The sequence below is a fragment of the Elephas maximus genome, chromosome 6 (genome assembly GCF_024166365.1).
Source record: "Elephas maximus indicus isolate mEleMax1 chromosome 6, mEleMax1 primary haplotype, whole genome shotgun sequence".
NCBI lineage: Eukaryota > Metazoa > Chordata > Mammalia > Proboscidea > Elephantidae > Elephas > Elephas maximus.
Window position 1 is genome coordinate 129,613,855 of NC_064824.1, and position 20,781 is coordinate 129,634,635.

The following is a 20,781-nucleotide window of genomic DNA, read 5'->3' on the forward strand; positions in this document are numbered from 1 at the left end:
AGGAAAGATACTGGCTGAGAGTGCGTGCTAGCCTCCTAGCTCCCAGGCTCAAGATTTTTCCCCTGCACCAAGGACTGCAGATGATTTTCATTTCTTCAAGATCTATCATGTAAATGTAGTAAGACAAGGACAGGTGGGGCCTGTGGCATACTGGATGATACATACCCTACTCATTCATTCATTTTTAAGCACTGTGCTACTGAGGAAAAACAGGCTTGCAGGTCAAGTTTGGCTACAGTTGTTCTTCACAACCATTTCTTACATTCAATGCCTCTTTACAGAAACAAAATTATTTTATGATGACCACTGAAAATGCTGGTCTCTTTAACTAGCCATTAACCCAGTGACACCAGTATCTTCCTTCAAAAGCTTCTATCAGACATTGGTATAGTTCTCTTAAGGAATGTCTACCAACCTGGGTTAAGCTGTCACTGAACACTTTCAGTAGAAAATGGTTCTTAAGGTTTTCCATCAACGTATTTTGAATTGAGTTTAATTTTTCCAAATGAATTGTAACCAGTCATCTTCCTTTCAAGTGAGAGTGACCTAATTGCCTCACATAAAGTTGGGACATGGGGAAAGGTAAGAATGAGAGAAGGAGGGAGAGAGGCAGGAAGGTAACTAATATTTACAGAGCTTCCTCTGTGTGCTGAGCCCTTTGCCAGGTGCTTTCACGCACAACTCATCCCACCGATTGATATGAAAAAAGAGTCTTCTCCCCAGCCCCTGACCAAGCTGGTTAGCCTTCCTATTTCACTGGTGGATCTTCCATCCGGTAGCTGTTCTTTCTCCTCCAAGACTGAGTGCCCCTCAAGCATCCGGCAGTGTTTGATAGAAGTTTCAGAAGGAAGATGGTGGCATCAGTGGGATAATCCCTAATTATAGAAACCAGTGTTTTCACTCCACTTAGGGTCACAGACCTAAAATTGGCAATAATGACACCTTCAGCTCATACGAGTGAACATACAGAAAGCACCCCTACCTCCTCTGCTGATATCTATGTATAGCTCCCTAGTTGCACATATGCTATTGCCCTTCCCACACTGTATAATGGTCATGTCTTCAGATGACTGTCCCTCCCATTCAAGGGTAAGTCAATTGAGTGCAAGACTAGGTCCTATTAGTCTTTTTAAGCCAGCACTTAGCATATTTCCTGACATATAGTAGGTGTTCAATAAACGTTTGTTGAACGAGTGAGTGAATAAATGAATGAGAAAACATGGAACAAGGAGGAAGGATTGAACGGGTGGAGAGAAACAACTGTAACGAAGAGTAGATTAAAATTTCTTTTTGCAGGTCACATCTTTCTTTGATAGCTTTAAAGGAGGAATAAGATTTAGGGATATTATCTATTTGTGTATAAATAATTCCAGTGCTAATCATTGTCTATTCATTAAAGCAAGTCCTCCATGAACTTAGTAGATGGCAAGACAGTTGCTTCCATTCTATTTATCATGAGTACTTGAAACAGATCGTTGTTATCCTCTTTTTAAAATCTAAACTGTTGATTGGTTCTAGTGGGCCATATTCTCTCGCACCTAAAAAAATGGGAACGCACCCTTATTTTCTCTAAAGCTCTTATTTTCTAACCACTCTTAACGGCTCTGGCTTAGTTTATATTTTCCAACCCACTTTTCTATTTAGAAGCCAACGTTTCAAGTCTGCACCACAAGAACACAGACCTTCTTCATCTGCCAAGTCTGGATATTTATTGCAATCTATTTGAGATGATAATAAATTTTTTGAGACCACTTTGCTATTCCAATGTGTTTTGATCCCCGGCTTTGGCCACCAAGATTGATGGTTTCTTGGTAGAGTTGGCTCAGGGTGGAATGTCTCAACTTCTGCCAACTCTCCATTGTGACATCAACATATCCAGATCCCGAGGCTGTCACAGACCCAGCCCTTTGCCATTGTTGAACTGGCCAACCCTCATCTGGCTCAATGTTATCTTCCGAAAGTGAATGTAGCTACATCTGGGTAGGGCTTTATGCATAGTTTTTCCTTTTTACTGAAAATTTTTTATATCAGTCCCAAATCTAAATCTGAAAGTTGTTTGTGCACAAAACCTATCCAGTGCAGATGAGGAGCTAATAAAGCACGTTCCTTGGTAATAAGGTATTCTTATTTTACCTCTCTGGTCATCTTCCTGCTTTCCTAATCTTACCACTGAATGTCCCCCACCCTGAGACACCCCTGAGACCTAGGCAAACCAGATAGCTGGTCACTCTAACAGCTGATGGGAAAGAATATACATGACTATAGGTAATGATTGAACAAACTTGAAAAGTTTTATCCAAAAAGATTCTAAAATCAGGTTTAAAAAAAATTTTTTAACTCGGCAAATACATGAGGCCTACTAAGGGAAATTAGTGTTTTCACTCTGCTTAGGGTCACAGCCCTCAAATTTGCAATAGTGACCCCCTCAACTTCCATGACTGAACATGCAGAAAGCACCCCTACTTCCTTTGCTAATACCTAGGTACAGCTCTCTAGTTGCCTGTACGCTGGTGTCCTTCCCATACTGTATAATGGTCATGTCCTTAGATGACTGCAAACAGTTAATGCGCTCAGCTACTAACCAAAAAGTTGGAGGTTTAAGTCCTCCCAGAGGCACCTCAGAAGAAAAGCCTGGCAACTTACTTTCAAAATATCAGCCACTGAAAACCCTACGGAGCAGAGTTCTACTCTGACACACATGGGGTGGTCATGAGTCGAAGTCGACTTGAGGGCAACTGTTTTTTTTCTTGTCTTCTAAGGGAATGCATAAAGAGTACAAGAATATGGTCTCCAGACTCGCGGAGCTTCAGACCCAAATGTACAAAGTGACAAATGCTGATCAGACAATGGGGAGCAACACAAAAATGCCCCTGACCAGATAGCAAAGGGCAACGATATTAAGTGTGGGAACTGCGATGGGGTGGGCCAGGAGGGGATCGATCTAGATGTACACACAGATCAGAACATTGCTATGATTTTCATAGCTCTGAGGTGCATAGTATTTCTTTTCTGATGAAAGACATTCAGGGTGCTTTCTCTTATGAACCATTTTACCTGCCACCAGCCAAAATAATCCAATCTACATTCCTTAGTGGTTAAGAGCTTGGCTGCTAACCAGAAGATCGGCAGTTCAAACCCACCAGCCGCTCCTTGGAAACCCTACGGGGCAGTTCTACTCTATCCTATAGAGTTGCTATGAGTCAGAATCAACTTGACAGCAACGGGTTTGGTGGTGGAAGAGTTACATGCTCAGCGGCTAACCAAGATGCTCTGCCGAAGAAAGACCTGGTCATCTGCTCCTATAAGGATTAGCCTAAAAAAGCCAGTGAGCAGTTCCACTCCGTGACATGGGACTGCTAGGAGTCAAAATCAATTCGACAGCACCTAACAACAACAACACATACTTTACAGGTGTTGTCATGCCGCAGATGATTTTCTTTAGGTTTCCATTATTCCCCTCTAATATAAACACCTAGTGAAGTATTGAGTATTTTCCTTTTGAAAGGCAGGTATACTTCAAACTTTAAATCTAGGAATTAAGCCATTTTTAGCATCTGCTAAAGTTTAAACCCGATCGAACACACGCAGGACTCAAAATCCATATGGTCTGTTCTAGCAAAGCCAACAACTCTGAGTTCAGCAGTTAGTTTATTCAAACAAGAAAATCAGTCCCCTTGACTTATTGAGAACATACTTCAAATATTTAGTTTCTCAGTTCAAAGTGTTTCCGCTGCAGTGTGGTTCATTTTTCTATCAGCATGACAAACTGAAACAATGAATTTATGTTGCAGACGTCTGAACTTTGAGGAATGCACTTTACTGTTTTGTTTTGTTGAAAGACTGGTGGTTCCCTGGGCTGTTTGCAGACTAAGAGCATCACTGCACGGCCAGGACGCACCACAGCAGAATGGGACACTGGTATGAAGGTGTGGGGGTGTGGGGGGGGGGTGTAGTTGCTTTCTTACCTTCTCTTCTTACCAAACTCACTAATTCAAGGCACAGAATTATGACGCGTTTAGAGATTACTTTCCCAGTAATTTTGCTATTAGATCAAACGTGTGACATGATAGTTTAATATGTTATACTGAAGTATGGAATACACGCAAATTATGTGAAGGGAAGGGCAAACTGACAAAAGTAACAAGAGCCTGTGTCCTTTTTCTCCAGCTGGAGGTCTATGGTTATGGCACCAAGACACTTGAAAATCCTTGCTGATTTATGAAACTCAGAGTGTAGGAAGAGGTTGTAATGCAGCAAGAGGGATTAACCTTGGGACATGTTTTCGTCTTGTTCTCTTCCAGACACTCAAATAAATGTTAAAGAAAAACACACACACACCCACCCTACCAGGGCTGTAGGGATTGTCAGAGACAGGAAATGGCCACATCACCACAGAAAGTTATAACAACATTACCATTTTGCTTGAAACCCCAAATTTATCACAAATCACTGGATTTCACTTACTAAAAACAGCAATATCTTTATCTTCTGATGGAAAAAATAATGTATTATTTAGCTGTACAGAGATACACAAGTGTACCAACACCTCAAGACAAAGGATCTCCCTCTAGGCAATATATACCACACTTCAACTTCTGGAAAACTAGAATTATTCGAAAGCTATCTGATGAATGAAGAGGTAAAAGTGTGGAAAATATTATTTGGATTTTCCAAACAAATAAAAAGTTTAAGACTCGAAGAAAGGGTTTCCAACTCTCTTGAGAGGAGGCACTTTGCATTTTACGTAGTTTACGCATGAGTCAAAGAGCAGAGAAAGGATTGACGGGAGGAGAAGGAAGGACAGAAGAAATAGAGGAGGCTTGGTTATAGATATCTACCAAGTAAGGCTTAAAACCTTCAACTCTTGATTGAGGTGAAGACTCTTACCCTCGAAGCTACTAGCTTAGTTGCTCATTCTTCCATTCGTCCGTTCATGCATTTATTAATTTATTCATACAACCAACCAACCTATGTATTGGGTATCTACTGGGTGCTAAGAATATAAAAACTGTCCTTGTCTTCTTTTTTTTTTTTTAAAGAATCATATTCTTGGTGATCAAGATCTTTAAATAAACAGATGTGATACAATATAAGTGTTATGTGAGAAGTATGTACAAAGTACCCATGAAAAAATACTTTTTCTAAAACACTATGAGGCCTATAAGAAAATGGACTAAAGAGTAATAAATAACATCAATGAATAGAAGGACATGAAAATTTGTTCATAACAAGTACATATTATATTGTAGTATAATACATTCAGACTTATAATATAACTAGGCATATTATCTCCAGTCTACTACTACCTTTAAGGCCAAAAAATATTCAGCTAGGAAAAAAAAATTTTTTTCTTTATCTAACGAAGAAAATAAATACCAGTTATTTTTTTTCATAGCTGCTTCTTCTCTTCCTCTCACTTATCACAATTGATAAGTATATTTACTGACATATGATTTATTTTATTTTTTTATTGCACTTTAGATGAAGGTTTACAGAGCAAATTAGTTTCCCGTTAAATAATTAATACAGATATTGTTTCGTGACATTGGTTGCCAACCCCATGACATGTCAACACTCTCCCCTTCTAGACCTTGGGTTCTCTGTTATCAGCTTTCCTGTCCTGTCCCCTCCTGGCTTCTCGTCCTTGCCTCTGGGCTGGTGTGCCCATGTAGTGCAATTACATATGCATTTTTAATTTCTGTGTCTCTTACGAGACTGTGAGCTACATGAAGGCAGGGACCACACCTATGTTCTTCCAAATTGTGTCCCCAGCATCTAACATAGAATCTAGTCATAATAGGAGCTCAACTATCTACAAGGATGAACATCATGGAAAACACTGGAAAAAAATGCCCTCAGGGATGAGATGGCAGCACCACCATTCCAGGTATTCCATGGTAGAAGGCAAGTCAACAGGTAAATGAACACTGTCTGAAGCCCTAGGTAAGAAGGAATCGGAGCATGCTAATAACACCCACGGGAAAGAGTACCATAGCCAAAAGCAATGTCATTCGTGCTGCAGGAAAGGCTCAATGGATTTGCCCTCATTAGGCTGGATCTTTCTGATGGGTTGGGCTTCCTTTTGACTTACCTTTCAGTCCTGGAGGACCTGGTGTCCCTGGATGCCCCACGAGGCCTCTTGGTCCAGGGTCTCCTGTTTCTCCTGGATGTCCCCTCAGCCCAGGCACCCCTCGATCTCCTGAGGATGACAGGGGTGTTTTTCAGACACTCAGGTGATATGAGTTACATTAACTGAGAAAACATCTGTGCTTTTAATATGTGGGTAACTGGGAGCATCGTTTCATTACTCTTTCTTCCTAGATCTTTAACTCTGGGGAAAAAATACACTTAACCTTAGGAGGAGAAAATAGGCTTCTCAATGATTGAAGTTGCCAATTATGGTTTTAAAAATTCTCTTTAGTCTGAATGGGTAAGAAGGGGATCCATTCAAATACTGCACCACATATATGATATTTACCTCATGTCCAAAAGAGAAAAGAAAAACCAGCATACTGAATGGCTGGTGAAATGGGGAGGGCTAGAATACCTGGCACAAGGTTAGACACTTGGCAGGTGTTTTGTTTACTCCTAGACCAATCCTAGTGAGATGGGACTAGCTTCATTTTACATGGGAGGAGAAGACAAGTTTAAATGGCCTGCCCAAAATCACAGTCTAAGAAAGAGAGCAGATCTTAATCCAAGAGTGTCTAAGTGAAGGCTGCCCCTTTCCAAAACACCAAGAGATGTGTAAGTACTCAGGCAGTGTCCAGACTTTCTTTCAAAGTACCTGGGCACCCTGGTGGTCCAGAGGAGCCAGGCAGTCCTGGCCTTCCAGGTGGTCCTCTGGGCCCTTGATCACCAGGCAAGCCCCGCTCTCCAGGGACTCCGAAATGCCCTAAAGTAAGAAGGATCAAATATCTGAGTAGTTGTAGATCGCTCTTTGAGACAATGAACTAATGAAACAGTCAACTTCAGCCCTCACTATTCTTTTTTTTTTCTTTCTTTCTTTTTATATTTAAAATTTTTAATAACATTAAGGAAAAAATTGAAAAGAAAACATCTATAATGCCACAATTTTCCATACATACACACATGGCAAATAGTACCAGTTTTATATTCTGATTTTTTTAATTAGCATTGTGTCGTAAATAGATTTCCAAGTTTGTCATCATTTTCCTAATTATCATTTTAAAATGACTGGCTAACAGTTTATTGAGTTAATCTTAATTAAATTAATCTTATTTTCTCCTTCTATTGGCCATTTAAGTTATTTCTAGTTCTTTGCTATTAAGCATAATCACCTTTATACATCCTTAATTTCTGTCTCTTATTAAATTATTTCCTTGGGAAAAAATTCCTAGGAGTAGAATTTCTAGGTAAATAGTATGATATTTTGTTTTGTTTTTTTTAATAGATTCTAAAATGCTGAAGTAAATCTTGGACATCATGGAATTCTATCCATAAATACTTAAGAGGTATATCTGGAAAATGAGAACATTTTCCTACATTGCCAAAATAACAGTATCACAGCCAATAAAATTAATAACAGTGCCTATAGCACCTAATACTCAGTCCACATTCAAATGTCTCCAACAGTCCCCTCAGTGTTCTTCACAGCTGGTTCGTCCACACTGGGTTCCATTCCAGAGCCACACATTGCATCTGGTGATACAGTCCTTAAATTTTTGAACTTCTGAAATAGTTCCTTTCTCATGAAATGGTTGAAGGTTGACCAGTTCTTTTTGGTACAGTGACTTCATGTATTCCTTCCATCTTTTTTCGATGCTTCCTGCGTCATTTAGTATTTTCTCTGTAGAGCCCTTCAATATTGCAACTGGAGGCTTGAATTTTTTCTTCAGTTCTTTCAGCTTAAGAAATGCTGAGTGTGTTCTTCCCTTTTGGTTTTCTAACTCTGAGGTCTTTGCACATTTCATGATAATGCTTTACTTTGTTTTCTCAAGCCTCCTTTGAAATCTTCTATTCAGCTCTTTTACTTCATCATATCTTCCATTTGCTTTAGCTGCTGTATGTTCAAATGCAAATTTCAGCATCTTTTCTGACATCCATTTGACATGAGACCCACCCAAATAAAAGCCTGGTTTCTAGTCTGACCACCATCAGTTGGATGACTTGGGCATATCTGACTTAATCAATCATCTCTGGATGGGCACTTATTCTACCCATGCAATGGCTATGCCTGTGCACACATCTTCATACATTTGCTTGATTATTGACTTAAGATTCCTAGGAGTAGAATTACTGAGTCAAAAAGTAAGCATATTTTAAATATTAATGCATGTTTCCATAGTGTTCTCCAGAAAGGAAGTACTAATTTACATTTCCACCATTTTCTGAAAGATAAACACATATGGTTGCAAACCAACACAGTAACATGTCCTAAGACTGCTTTCTCCTCCAGTGGTCTCATTCTATTGGTTTGAACTCCAATTATTTTCCCTTCCCCTTTGAAGCATGGAGCTGTGCAAAGCACCAGCACCTCCCTTCTGCTGTGGGCCATCTACTATAATACCTCGGCTTGAACCAGAGAACAATAAATGACCATCATGAGATGGAATCTACCTAATGGCAACTAAGAACAACAACACATCACAATTATTTCTGAGGGATTTCATGTTGTTTCTGATAAACAAATACTATTGATTTGAATGACTTACATTTATTGTTGGTGGTGAGATTTTATGTTTTTTTCTTTTAATTTTTAGTAACTTAGAGTGGATTTAGTGATACCTCAACCATAGCACTTCTTGAAAAAAACAAAACCCGTTGGTGTAGAGTCAATTCTGACTCATACTGACCCCATAGGACAGAGTAGAACTGCCCATCAGGTTTCTAAGGCTATAATCTTTATGGAAACACACTGCCACATCTTTCTCCCGAGGAGTAGCTGGTGGATTCAAACCACCAACCTTTCGGTTAGCAGCCAAGTACTTAACCACTGTGCACCACGAGGGCTCCTGACAGCACTCTCACTTGCATTCAAATATGATTTTCCAAACAGGAGAGAAAGTGCTGGAATCACAACCTGAAGCTGTAGTCAGTGTGCATGGTTATTGCTAATGTCATGGTTTTGATTATGGAGATTGCAAAATGGTCCAAATTTTAATTGTTTGCAATATTTATTTTCAACTGTGTCAAAAGCTAGGCATGCCCAGGGTAGTGTATTGTGTCAATAACATCTGTTCTGTGAGTTGTGGTAGAAAAAAGATTGAGACACCCCGGTGTCTTTCTGGACCAGGAATGCTACCACAATGCCTATATATAATCCTCTACTGTGAATTGACTCAACAGCAGTGGGTTTGGTTTGGTTTTTTACTGTGTATCTTAAAAGGCAAAAAAAAAAAAAAAAAAAGAGAACCCATTGCCATCAAATTGATTTTGAGTCATAGCGACCCTATAGGACCAAGTAGAACTGCCCCATAGGGTTTCCAAGGAGCAGCTGATGGGTTCAAACTGCCGACCTTTTGGTTAGCAGCCAAGCTTTTAACCACTGTGCCAGCAGGGATCCTTAAAAGGCAAAGGAGAAAATACTGATATAATCATTGCTAGCTAGGAAGGCAGAAGTAATTGTTCTATTTTTCAAACCTAACTTATTTATTTATTTTTACTTTTTGGTTTAATGAGAAAAATATGTAGCTATACCTGGATATCCAAGGCTACCCGGATCACCCTTTGGACCAGGTGGACCAGCTTGACTTGGAGGGTCACCTTTGTTTCCTATAAGTGATAAAATGCATAGAACATATTTAAGAAAATTAAATTTGGTCTTATACTAGTGACTTAGTAACTTTAATGACAGTTTTCTTTACAGTGTATCTTCAAATATTCCAGGATAGGATTTCTTTAAATACTTTTTTTTTCCTAAACAAGAACAAATGGAAATAAAGATGCAAAATGTGATTCAAACATACAATTTTATAAGGCATAACAATCACAGAGACTACAGATCTTAAGTTTGAATTTTTAAGTCTCTAAAGAGGTTTCTAATTTAGGTTTCTATTAAAGAAATTACTTGGCGTTGAGTGACTATACCCTTATATTATGTTTTAGAAACACAAAGCAGAAATTGTCACTGCTTCAGTGACTGCAAACACATTTCAAGTTTCTGCAAGGAAGCTCAACTTAGCGTCCTTGCAAAATAAAATCACAAAGGCATACTTTATCAATGACTTTACAAGAGATGGCACTTTCAAAGGCCATTGTTTACAATGACTCTCATAGTCCCATAGAGCTGTTCAACTCTGCTGCACAATGCTGCTAGATACAAGGACATATATGATAGCTGGGAGCCAGTTTTATTTTAAATGGAGAAGTCAAAGTGAGGTGGGTGAGAAGGACAATAAAACAGATAGGCTTACAAGCTAATAAAAGAGGCAAGCTAAGCTTGTTTTATAGTATCTGACAACCAACACCCTCTTCTAAGGGGTCCCACCATATTGTATGGAAAAGTGTCTTCCACCTGATGCTACACATAATCACAGCTAGTTGTTTAAGGGGAAGGAGTCTGACTGGAAAGTGGTCCATCCCAGGTCAAGCAGTCTTTTCTTGAGAAGCTGGAGTAAAAAAATGAGAACTCGAAGTCCTTGGCTTTTGGGGCAGAAACCAAAAGGATGTATCATGAGCTGCCCTGGCACAAAGCAGGTTAGGGTACAATCTAAACATACAAGATCCAGAAAGGATACAAAATAGAGACTGATAAAGCCAGTAGGTAGACAGGTGAGTAAAGAACAGAGCACAAAGAAAAGCAGATAAATCTCGAGAAAGCGCGAGTTGCGTAAGGATTAGTTCCATTGCCTTATGGTTTGCAAGAACTATGGTCCTATCTGTGGGCTCCACGAGACATCTTTTATTCCAGGTACCTTGAGTGCATTACAGTTCCTTGAAAACAAGGGCAAATACAATTATGAAGGAATGAGAAGAGGTAGGTCTGTACTGTGAGAGAGGCAAAGGGACTATAATAAATTTATAAGTATGTAGACGAGGTATGAGTTCCAAACCCTGAAGCTATAATAATCACCAAAAGCAAATACGAAAACTTCCCTATTTGTAACAATTTCTGAAGAAGTGATCTAGATTATTTTTCCTTAATACATAAGCACACTCAGTTCATTTTTTCTTACAGTGATTATCATATTATTTATACAGTGCCTCCCAAAGTATAAAACATATATCATTGACAGTAAGGAAAAAGATTTTATGTGGCTCATTAATAAGTATTTTATATCTTAAAGTTATTTTCATAAATATTAAAACAAAATATAACTGCATATCAAACCTGTGAATTCACAGATAGTGATCAGGATGAGGCTAAGGATAAAAAGGTGAATCATTTTAAAGTAGATTTAAAGAAAAATATTAACCCAATGGTTTACAAAGATAGTAAAAATAGTAAAAGTCTTACACAAATATTGCAATTTAAGAAATCTTGACTTTTGTCTCTTTACTTTTTGTTTGCTTGCCTGGAAAAAGAGTTAACAAAACCTCTCTTTCTCTAATGACACTATTGACTTTGGGTTAGTTTTCCAGCCCTGCGTCCTTGGAAACCTGACAAAGGTAGGATGTCAGTTGTGTTAAAAGGCAATGTTGTTTTTAGCAGGAGGCAAACTAAGGCCTGTGGGGCCAAATCCAGCCTGCAGCCTGTTTTGTAAATAAAATTTTATTGGAACACAGCCACACCCATTTGTTGACATGTTATCTATGACTGCTTTGGTGCTAGCACAGCTGAGTAGTCCTGGCAAAGACCATGTGGCCTGCAAAGCATTTGCTGACCTTTGGCTTATGGTAAAAATAATCTGATTGTAAACTACGTCTGGCCTGGGAACTATTTAAATGAGATATAGGCATCTAGTGGGAAGTCAGGGTTTGGCCTTCTCTGTAATGACTTCTCTATAGTGACTCCTGCAACTGGAATTCTAAAAACTATACCTCTGGAGTTGTGAGAAGAGATACTGGCACCTGAGCTGTCACTTGGTGGGCTGGAGTCACTAAGTGGACTGCTACAAGGCCTCCCACTGAAGAAGACCCGATGTGCCTTGCTGGCATGCCTTTCCTACATGATACCCTTCAATCTGAATGACAGGTGTCGACAACTTGAGTCTTGAGTGTTTGACTGTCTAGTAGAGTCTAAGAAAAATCCCTTGGGCATTACAGTTTGTTTATACACTTTACTTTTAATGATCGCTTACAACAGTACAAACAACACAGAGGACTATGCTCTTGACAGATGGCTGCTGCATTTCCAAACCATACCTTTAGGTCCTCTAGCTCCATCACTTCCTGAAAGTCCAGTGGGGCCTGGAGAACCTGGATCACCCTGATAGTTTAATCAAACAGAAGTGAGACTTTATTGAGTTTCACATATAAATGGCATATGCATGACATGATCCAGGAATAATTTTCTGTAACTAATTTAGTTTTAATAATTTTCAGTGGCAAAGAAAATTGCAAGTGCAATGCAAGCATACTACTGCATGTGTTTAGTTTTCAAAAATGATTAAATCCCTCCAGAAAGAGATGTAAATACTAACAGGTGCTCTCTACACTTGATTGCAAAACCATATTGTTTAAACCAGGCTGGGAGGTAGTAAATGAAATATGTGAAAACTTGATCATCTATACCAGGAGAACCAGGCATGAGCACTGGTAGAAATTTCAGTTACATCATGGCCTTCCAGAAGGTTCCATCTTCCCCTTGTCCTACCACTTATGTTCTAATCAGTGAAAGGGCAATGATGGACACAGGTTAATTACGACTTATTATGGGATCCTAAGGGCAGAAAGGTTTTATTATTTCCTCCCTCCCAAAGCAGCAGTCACTTACCTGGTCACCTGGAAATCCCGGAAAACCAATGATTCCTCTTAGGCCAGGTAAACCTGGAGGTCCTGCTGGTCCAGGAAGCCCCTGCTGTCCATTTCTACCAGGCTCCCCACTGTGAAATCCAGGTGACCCGTGTGTTCCTGGCTCTCCTTTTCTCCCTTGCATGCCTGGACTTCCTTTATCACCTGATGACATCAGAAGTGTTATAAACCTCCTCACTGAAATCCTGGGCAGTAGGCTAGAAGACTTGGTCCTATTTTTAGAAGGTGAAGCCCAGGGTATGGGGAGTCCTAATTCCTGCCTGTGTTGCACTGCCCATGAAGTGACTCAGGACCATCAGAGACAGTGAGGATGTACACGACCATTTGATCCAACACTCCCGATTTACAAAGGAGGAAGAACGTACCAGGAAGTTAAAACATGTGTCTCCTGACAGCTAGTTAAAGAGAGAGGCAAGATAAGAACCCAGGTCTCATGCAGATTAAGCCTGAACTTCCAGAGAATACAAACGTGGTTGTCAAAATCCTGACTACTTGGTGTTTCTGAGGACCAGCAGCATGGGCAAGGAAACTTGTTAGAAAGGCAGTCTCCAGCTTGCCCCAGAGCTGCTGCTTCAGGATCTGCATTTTAACATGTTCCTCAGTGATTCTTCGGCCCATGAAAGTTTCAATAGCATTGGTTGAAGTGAGCTGGAGAGTCATTGTGCTATTGACTCTTGGTTTTGCTACCAACGATCAGGAATGGAGCCCTGGTGGAGCAATGGTTAAGAGTTCAGCTGCTAACAGAAAGGTCTGCAGTTCACATTCACCAGCTGCTCCTCGAAAGCCCTATGGGGCAATTCTGCTCTGTCCTGTAGGGTTGCTATGAGTCTGAATTGATTCGACGGCAACGGGTATGGGTTTTTATTGGGTCATAAATAAAAGTGGGAGATACTTTAAACTTGAAACCAGTATTTTATGTGTACCTCAGTACTGGTTCTCATTTGGAATATCTAAATCTGCAAAAACAGATGGACTTGTGCTAAGTTCTAACATGGAAAAGTTCCAATGTACCACCAGGCTCAGTAGTGTATTAAAAAAAAAAAAGCAAAAAACAAACCCATTGCCGTTGAGTCGATTCCGACTCATAGTGACCCTATAGGTCAGAGTAGAACTGCCCCATAGGGTTTCCAAGGAACACCTGGTGGATTTGAACTGCCGCACCTTTTGGTTAACAGCTGTAGCACTTAACCACTAAGCCACCAGGGTTTCCTCATTAGTGTATATTTATATCTAAACAATGACCCTTCCAAATCTCAGTGTTATTGGGAAAGTTGCCTAATACACGTGCTTGCTTGAATTTCCTGTAAAGATGTCAGCTTATTTGATATGGGTGAAAAAAAAAAGAAGTGTTTACCTTTTCCTCCTGAGACTCCAGCATCTCCAGGGGGTCCAGGTTCTCCGGTCTTCCCTTTTATGGAAATTATAGCTATCTCTCCTTCATCTCCTGGAGGTCCTCTCTCTCCTTTAGGTATTAAATATTCAGCAGCAAAACACACAGAAGCACACAAGATTCTTCTGTTACAGCGTTTCACGTGCAGCTTAGAAATCCCCATTTGGCCTCCTGAAGTGTATTTCCGTTTATGCACAAGATCGATATCATTGCCTGACTCCCTAAGGATGGGCTCTGCCTGTTACACTCCTCTCCCTACTGTCCAGCTGTGCGCGTGCAGTGAGCGCTCTGTGAATGTATGTGAAATTCAGCCAAACTGGTATCGGAGTCTTCAGTGAATTAAGACAGGTTTGAAAAGTCTAAAAAAGCCTCTTCACCCTGTGATATTTGAATCGTTCATCTCATATGTTCCAATTCCGTATCTTCCGCATCCTAGCGGAACACTAAAAGAATAGGAAAAAAAAAAAACCCTACGTGGTGACAATGGTTTGCGCCCAAATACTAACCTACAGGTTGGCAGTTTGAACCCACCCTGTGGTGCTGCAGAAGAAGGAGTTGGTAATCTGCTTCAGTAAAGACTACAGCCAAAAAAAAAAAAAGCCCTATGGAGCAGTTCCACCCTAGAACACATGGGGTTTCCATGAGTTGGAATCAACTCTATGGCAACAGGTTTGGTTTTGTGTGTTTTTTTTTCTTTTTAAAGAACAGACACTTAACTATCTCAACTTAGTTCACCACAGAGAGTCTTCCAAAATGGTAGAAAGGGTGCAAAATACGTTATGCACATCTCTACCTGACTTTCCCAAGCACTGTCCAGTCCTAGCAGTTTGCTGGAGTGGGCTTGCACCAGGTAGTCAAGAGCCAATTATTAACAATTAAAGAATTTTGTGAGCCAGTTGTTAAACCATTATTGGTAGCCTGCAGTCAGCCATGGTGGGAGTATTTACACCGGAGAAAGCAGCAAGAGCTATAAGTCATGGCATTCTCTGTCCTTGGAGAACTAGCTTACAGCACATCACTGGCATTAAACCAATTCTTTATTCTTATATTGTTTTTATTGGGATAGTTGTATAGTAGTTTTCTGGGTGCACAAATGGCCTACGCTCAGCTACTAACCTAAAGGTTGGCAGTTGGAACCCACTCAGTGGCACTGCAGAAGAAAGGAATGGCAACCTGATTATAGCCCAGAAAATCGTATGGACAAGTTCTACCATGTAACACGTGGAGTTGCCCTGAGTCTGAACTGACTCAATGGCAGAAGGTCTTGGTTTGCTTAGTGGTATAGCAGCTTAACAACACAGCAAAATATTCCTTATCTAAGTTAGGAAAGAATAGCTCTTTATTTCTTGATTCTACATAAATAATTTACTGGCTAGTAAAACAAAAAAAAAATAATAGTACAATCAATTGACTAAGAAGAAAAAGTAATTTGCGATAAATATGAGGCTATTTTCCCAAAGATCTTTAAGGACCAAAACCTTATTTCTAAAAATCATCAAGAGTTTGTTCTCAACAGTGGAAATAAAACGTTACTTTCGCTCATTGACGCCTCCAGGCTAAGAGGTAAAAGTAAACATTTAATAGGAATGGGCAAAGAACATTTACATCAGTGGTTTTTTTGTTTTTTTTTTTTTAATAGTAATGAAATCTTTTTTTTTTATATGAAGCTTGGAGGAAACCCAATTCATGCCCCCGATGAAAGCGGAATCATTTGAGTTCAGGCCTGAGCATAAACTACAGCCACAGACCAATAGCTCCACCACCTGTTTTTTATAATCCAGGAGTTAAGAATGGTATTTACACTTCTAAATGGTTGAGGGAAAAAAATTAAAACAAGAATAATTATTTCATGGCACATGAAAATGATATGAAATACAAATTTCAGGGTCCATAAAAATATTTTATTGGAACACAGCTGCGTTCATTGGCTTATGCGCTATCTACATAAACTGGTTGGCGGTTTTCAGGCTACAGCAGCTAGTTGAGTAGGTTTGACAGAGACCACTGGGCCTCCAAAGCCAAAAATATTTATTATTTGGACCTTTACAGAAAAAGTTAGCCAATGCCTGTTCTAATTGAAACAAGAGTTGGGGGTCAGGAGCCCTGCCTGCACCCTCTTGCCAACAGGTGGGAAGGTTCCCTGAAACCCCATCACCACTTGTTAATATTTTTTCTATTAATAGAGTAATTCATATACCATAGTTAAGTGCAATAGGATTGCAAGGAAAGGGAAATAAAAAGACAGTTGTTAACACTTCTAAAACAAATGCCATGGAATCAAAAGGAAGAAGAACCCAAGCTATAAGATAGTTCCATTTTTTTCATATTTATAGGTTTATAAGTGTAAAGGTCCTGATTAAATCCTTAAAACAAACAAAATTGCACATCACAATGTTGTTAAATGTGTTTACCTTTGGCACCTCTTGCTCCCCGGTCTCCCAAAAGACCAGGCAAACCTTTCTCTCCATGTTCTCCCTTTCTGCCAGGTCGTCCCTCTAGGCCGGGCTTTCCTCTCTCTCCCGGAAAACCTGGGACACCAGGCAGACCCTGAGGTCCTGAGAAATGACAACAGGGATTTTTAGGGAAACGTTTGGAAGGCTGTGGTGTTTACTCACCTGTGTTTTTTGTATTCCACTTTGAGATGCAAGCCCCTACCTAACTCTGAGTTTGTATTGAAGGTTTACGGTGTTATCAATCTCATCGTTTACTAGCTCTACCCTCTCACTCAGCCCTTCTCAGTTTTCTACCCCACAGACCTGAAATGAAGGCCCTCAGGTTTCTGAGTCCTGATTCCACAATGCTTTAAGGGAATCAGTGATGGAGGACCCATCCAAAGCAAAGGTACGTTAGCCCTGACCCTAGAACCTCATTGGTTCTAGCTATCCAGCTGTTTGAGCAGAAGCATTTATGGCTTCTGTGGACCTAACACCCTCACCCTTTATCCTATTTACCTACACCAAATCATTCTGCCACTGGAAATGACAATGCAGAAGGTAAGACAAGAGAGACAGGTATCAAGAAGGATAGGGCAAAGTCAGGTTAATACAACAGTATATTCCATTAACGTGGTCATATATAACAGACTTCACTTGGCAGTGGACTTTAAGGTTACAAAATGGGGGAAATAATGTGAACACACTACCCACCATGAGGGCCTGGAAGACCAGGTAGTCCATCATCCCCAAAGAGTCCTGAGATTCCTGGCGGCCCAGGGAGTCCATCTGCCCCTGGCTGTCCTGGGGCTCCGGGAAGACCCTTCATTCCAGCTGGTCCAGGGGGCCCTTGATCCCCTCGCTGTCCTTTCCAACCTGGGGCACCTGAGAAAAACCAAAGTGAAGACAACACGTGAAGACTGAAAACTGGTTTCACATACTGGCAGGAAAAAAATATTTGCAGTAGGCTTAGAATATGTTGGAAACCCTGGTGGCATAGTGGTTAAGCGCTATGGCTGCTAACCAAAGGGTCAGCAGTTCGAATCTGCCAGGTGCTCCTTGGAAACTCTATGGGGCAGTTCTACTCTGTCCTGTAGGGTTGCTATGAGTCGGAATCGACTCGACAGCATTGGGTTTGGTTTGGTTTTTTTTAGAATATGTTCATGAGCAATAAAATAGCATTTATTAATTAAAATAACAGTAGCCATTTTCATGAGTCTAAGTCAGTTGCCATTGATTGACTCATGGTGCCCTGGTGTATGCGGAGTAGAATGGTTCCACATGTTCTCAAGGGTGCGACCTTTTGCAAGTAGAGGGCCAGGCCTGTCTTTCGAGGTGCCTCTGGGTGGGCTCGAACCGCCAACCTTTCGGTTAGTAGTTGAGTGCTCAACCAACTACGCCACTCATGGACTCCCAGGGACACCCATGACTTAGACTCCATCAATCTAAGAATATATTTTTTCATAGAAGTTCCATACGATCCAGCAATCTCACCCCTTGGAATATATCCTAGAGAAATAAGACCCATCATGCGAATAGATATATGCACGCCCATGTTCACTGCAGAACTGTTTACAATAGCAAAAAGGTGGAAACAACTTGGCTCCCATCAACAGATGGAAACAACCTGGGTGCCCATCAACAGACAAAGAGATAAACAAATTATGGTATATTCACACAATGGATTACTATGCAACGATAAAGAACAATGATGAATCTGCAAAACATCTCACGACATGGATGAATCTGGAAGGTGTTATGCTGAGTGAAATTAGTCAGTAGCAAAAGCACAAATATTGTATGAGACCACTATTACAAGAACCCAAGAGAAGGTTTAAACACAGAAGAAAACATTCTTTGATGGTTAAGAGGGTGGTGAGGGGAGAGGGGGTATTCACTAGCTAGACAGTAGACAAGAATTATCTTAGGTGAAAGGAAGGACAACACACAAAACAAGGGAAGTCAGCACAACTGGACTAAACCAAAAGCTAAGAAGTTTCCTGAATACATCCAAACACTTCGAGGGAAACAGTAGCGACGGCAGGGGTCTGGGGACCATGGTTTCAGGGGACATGTAGGTCAATTGGCATAACAAAGTTTATTAACTTTGGTGAGTGGCATCTGGGGTCTAAAAAGCTTGCAAGCAGCCATCTAAGATGCATCAATTGGTCCTAACCCACCTGGACAAAAGGAAAATGAAGAACACCAAAGACACAAGGAAAATATGAGCCCAAGACACAAAAGGGTCACATAAACCAGAGACTCCAACAGCTTGAGACCGGAAGATCTAGAGGGTGCCTGGCTACCACCAATGACCACCTTGGCAGGCAATACAACAGAAAGTCCCTGATGGAGCAGGAAAAAAGTGGGGTGCAGAACTCAAATTCATGTAAAAAGACCAGACTTAATGGTCTGACTGAGACTAAAGGAAGCCCAGAAGACATGCCCCCCCCGGACTCTCTGTTAACTCAGAACTAAAACCATTCTGAAGCCAACTCTTCAGACAAAGATTAGACTTGACTATAAAACATAAAATAATACTTGTGAAGAGTGTGCTTCTTAGTTCAAGTAGATACATGAGGCTAAATGGGCAGCTCCTGACTGGAGGCAGGATGAGAAGGCAGAAAGGAAAAGGAGCTGATTGAATGAACATGGGAAATCGGGGTGGAAAGGAAGAGTGTGCTGTCACATTATAGGGATTGCAACTAGGGTCACATAACAGTATGTGTATAAATTTTTGCATAAGAAATTAACTTGAGCTGTAATCTTTCACCTAAAGCACATAAAAAAAAGAATATAGTTTTCTGGCTGTTATCAAAAGAAGGTATATTGATGAAGGTACTGAGTTTCTGTTTGGGGTGATGGGAAACTTCTGGAAGTGGGAAGTGGTGAGAGTAGCAAAACATGACAGATGTAATTAATGTCACAGAATTGTACACTTAAAAATGGTTAAAATGCAAACTTTTTATTATGTATATTTTACCATAATAAATTTTTTTTTAAAAAATTGGGTAAATCACTTGGATAAATATTTACCAATAGCTTTTGAAAAATGGAACATGGATAGGAGTAAATAACAAAAATGTTTTATGTATTGTATGTGTAGGGGAAAAAAAAAATCATAGAAGAAAAGAACTTTCCAGGTGTTTCCTGAGGCTCTGACCGACTGTTAATTCGTCAGACTGTTAATTGTGATCAGGGAATTATAGAAATCAGAGCAACATCATCTAATATTATAAAAAAAAAAAAACTAGAAATATGGCTAGAGTGGCAGGTTTTGTTCCCATCTTGTGTTGATCTTACGAGAATGCATATTCCTGAGTTTGGATAAAAGTGATAGGATTTAAATAGCAGAGTTGACAATCTGAAAGGTGAAATGAAGGTCAAATGGGAAGCAGTCCACTGGCATCTGGCGCTGGGAGACACTCCATGGGTCTCCTGTGCACCTACACTCCTCTGGGTATACTCCTCTGGGGTATACCCTGATTACTTTTTCCACCTGTCAATATAAAGGCTGTGGTGGCTTGTGTGTTGCTAGACGCTATGCCACCAGTACTTCAAATACCAGCAGGGTCACCCATGGTGGATAGATTTCAGTGGAGCTTCTAGAACAAGACAGACAAGGAAGAAAAGCTGGGTGATCTACTTCCGAAAATTAGCCAATGAATACCCTACGGATCACAATGGAATATGGTCCAATAGAGTGCTGGAAGATGAGTCCCCTGGACTGGAAGGCACTCAAAATACACAGTGGCCACAACAATGGACTTGAGCATACCAACAACCATAAAGACGGCACAGGACCAGGCAACATTTTGTTCATGAGTCAGAGCGGACTTGACAGCAACTAACCACAACAAGTGCTGCTATGCCAATTTTTTTACATGTTGCTGTAAAAAAAAAAAAGTTAGCATAGAGCGTTGACGAAAATACCTCGTGGGAGGAGGGAGCAGCTGGCAAACAAACATACAAGGTACACATTATTTGCGTAAAAATGCAGTACTCTTTATCCTGGCCATTTCTCAAAGCAGACAAAAAGCAGGCTTTTTTTGTAGATGGCTGTAAGGCAGTGGGTCCTCACCT

The 20,781-nt window shown here is 40.3% G+C and overlaps 1 protein-coding gene across 8 annotated transcripts in view; it reads right to left on the reverse strand.

Annotated features, from left to right (window-relative positions):
• COL4A4 (collagen type IV alpha 4 chain) overlaps positions 1–20,781 on the reverse strand; it is a 150,084-nt gene that overhangs the window by 25,642 nt on the left and 103,661 nt on the right. For all 8 annotated transcript variants that reach the window (XM_049888341.1, XM_049888337.1, XM_049888339.1 and 5 more), the window contains 8 exons: positions 17,413–17,583; positions 16,678–16,821; positions 14,231–14,338; positions 12,839–13,020; positions 12,268–12,331; positions 9,661–9,735; positions 6,788–6,895; positions 6,092–6,199 (listed from right to left, as the gene is read on the reverse strand). In XM_049888341.1, the coding sequence (XP_049744298.1) occupies positions 6,092–6,199; positions 6,788–6,895; positions 9,661–9,735; positions 12,268–12,331; positions 12,839–13,020; positions 14,231–14,338; positions 16,678–16,821; positions 17,413–17,583 (960 nt within the window). The remainder of the gene's footprint in view (positions 1–6,091; positions 6,200–6,787; positions 6,896–9,660; positions 9,736–12,267; positions 12,332–12,838; positions 13,021–14,230; positions 14,339–16,677; positions 16,822–17,412; positions 17,584–20,781) is intronic.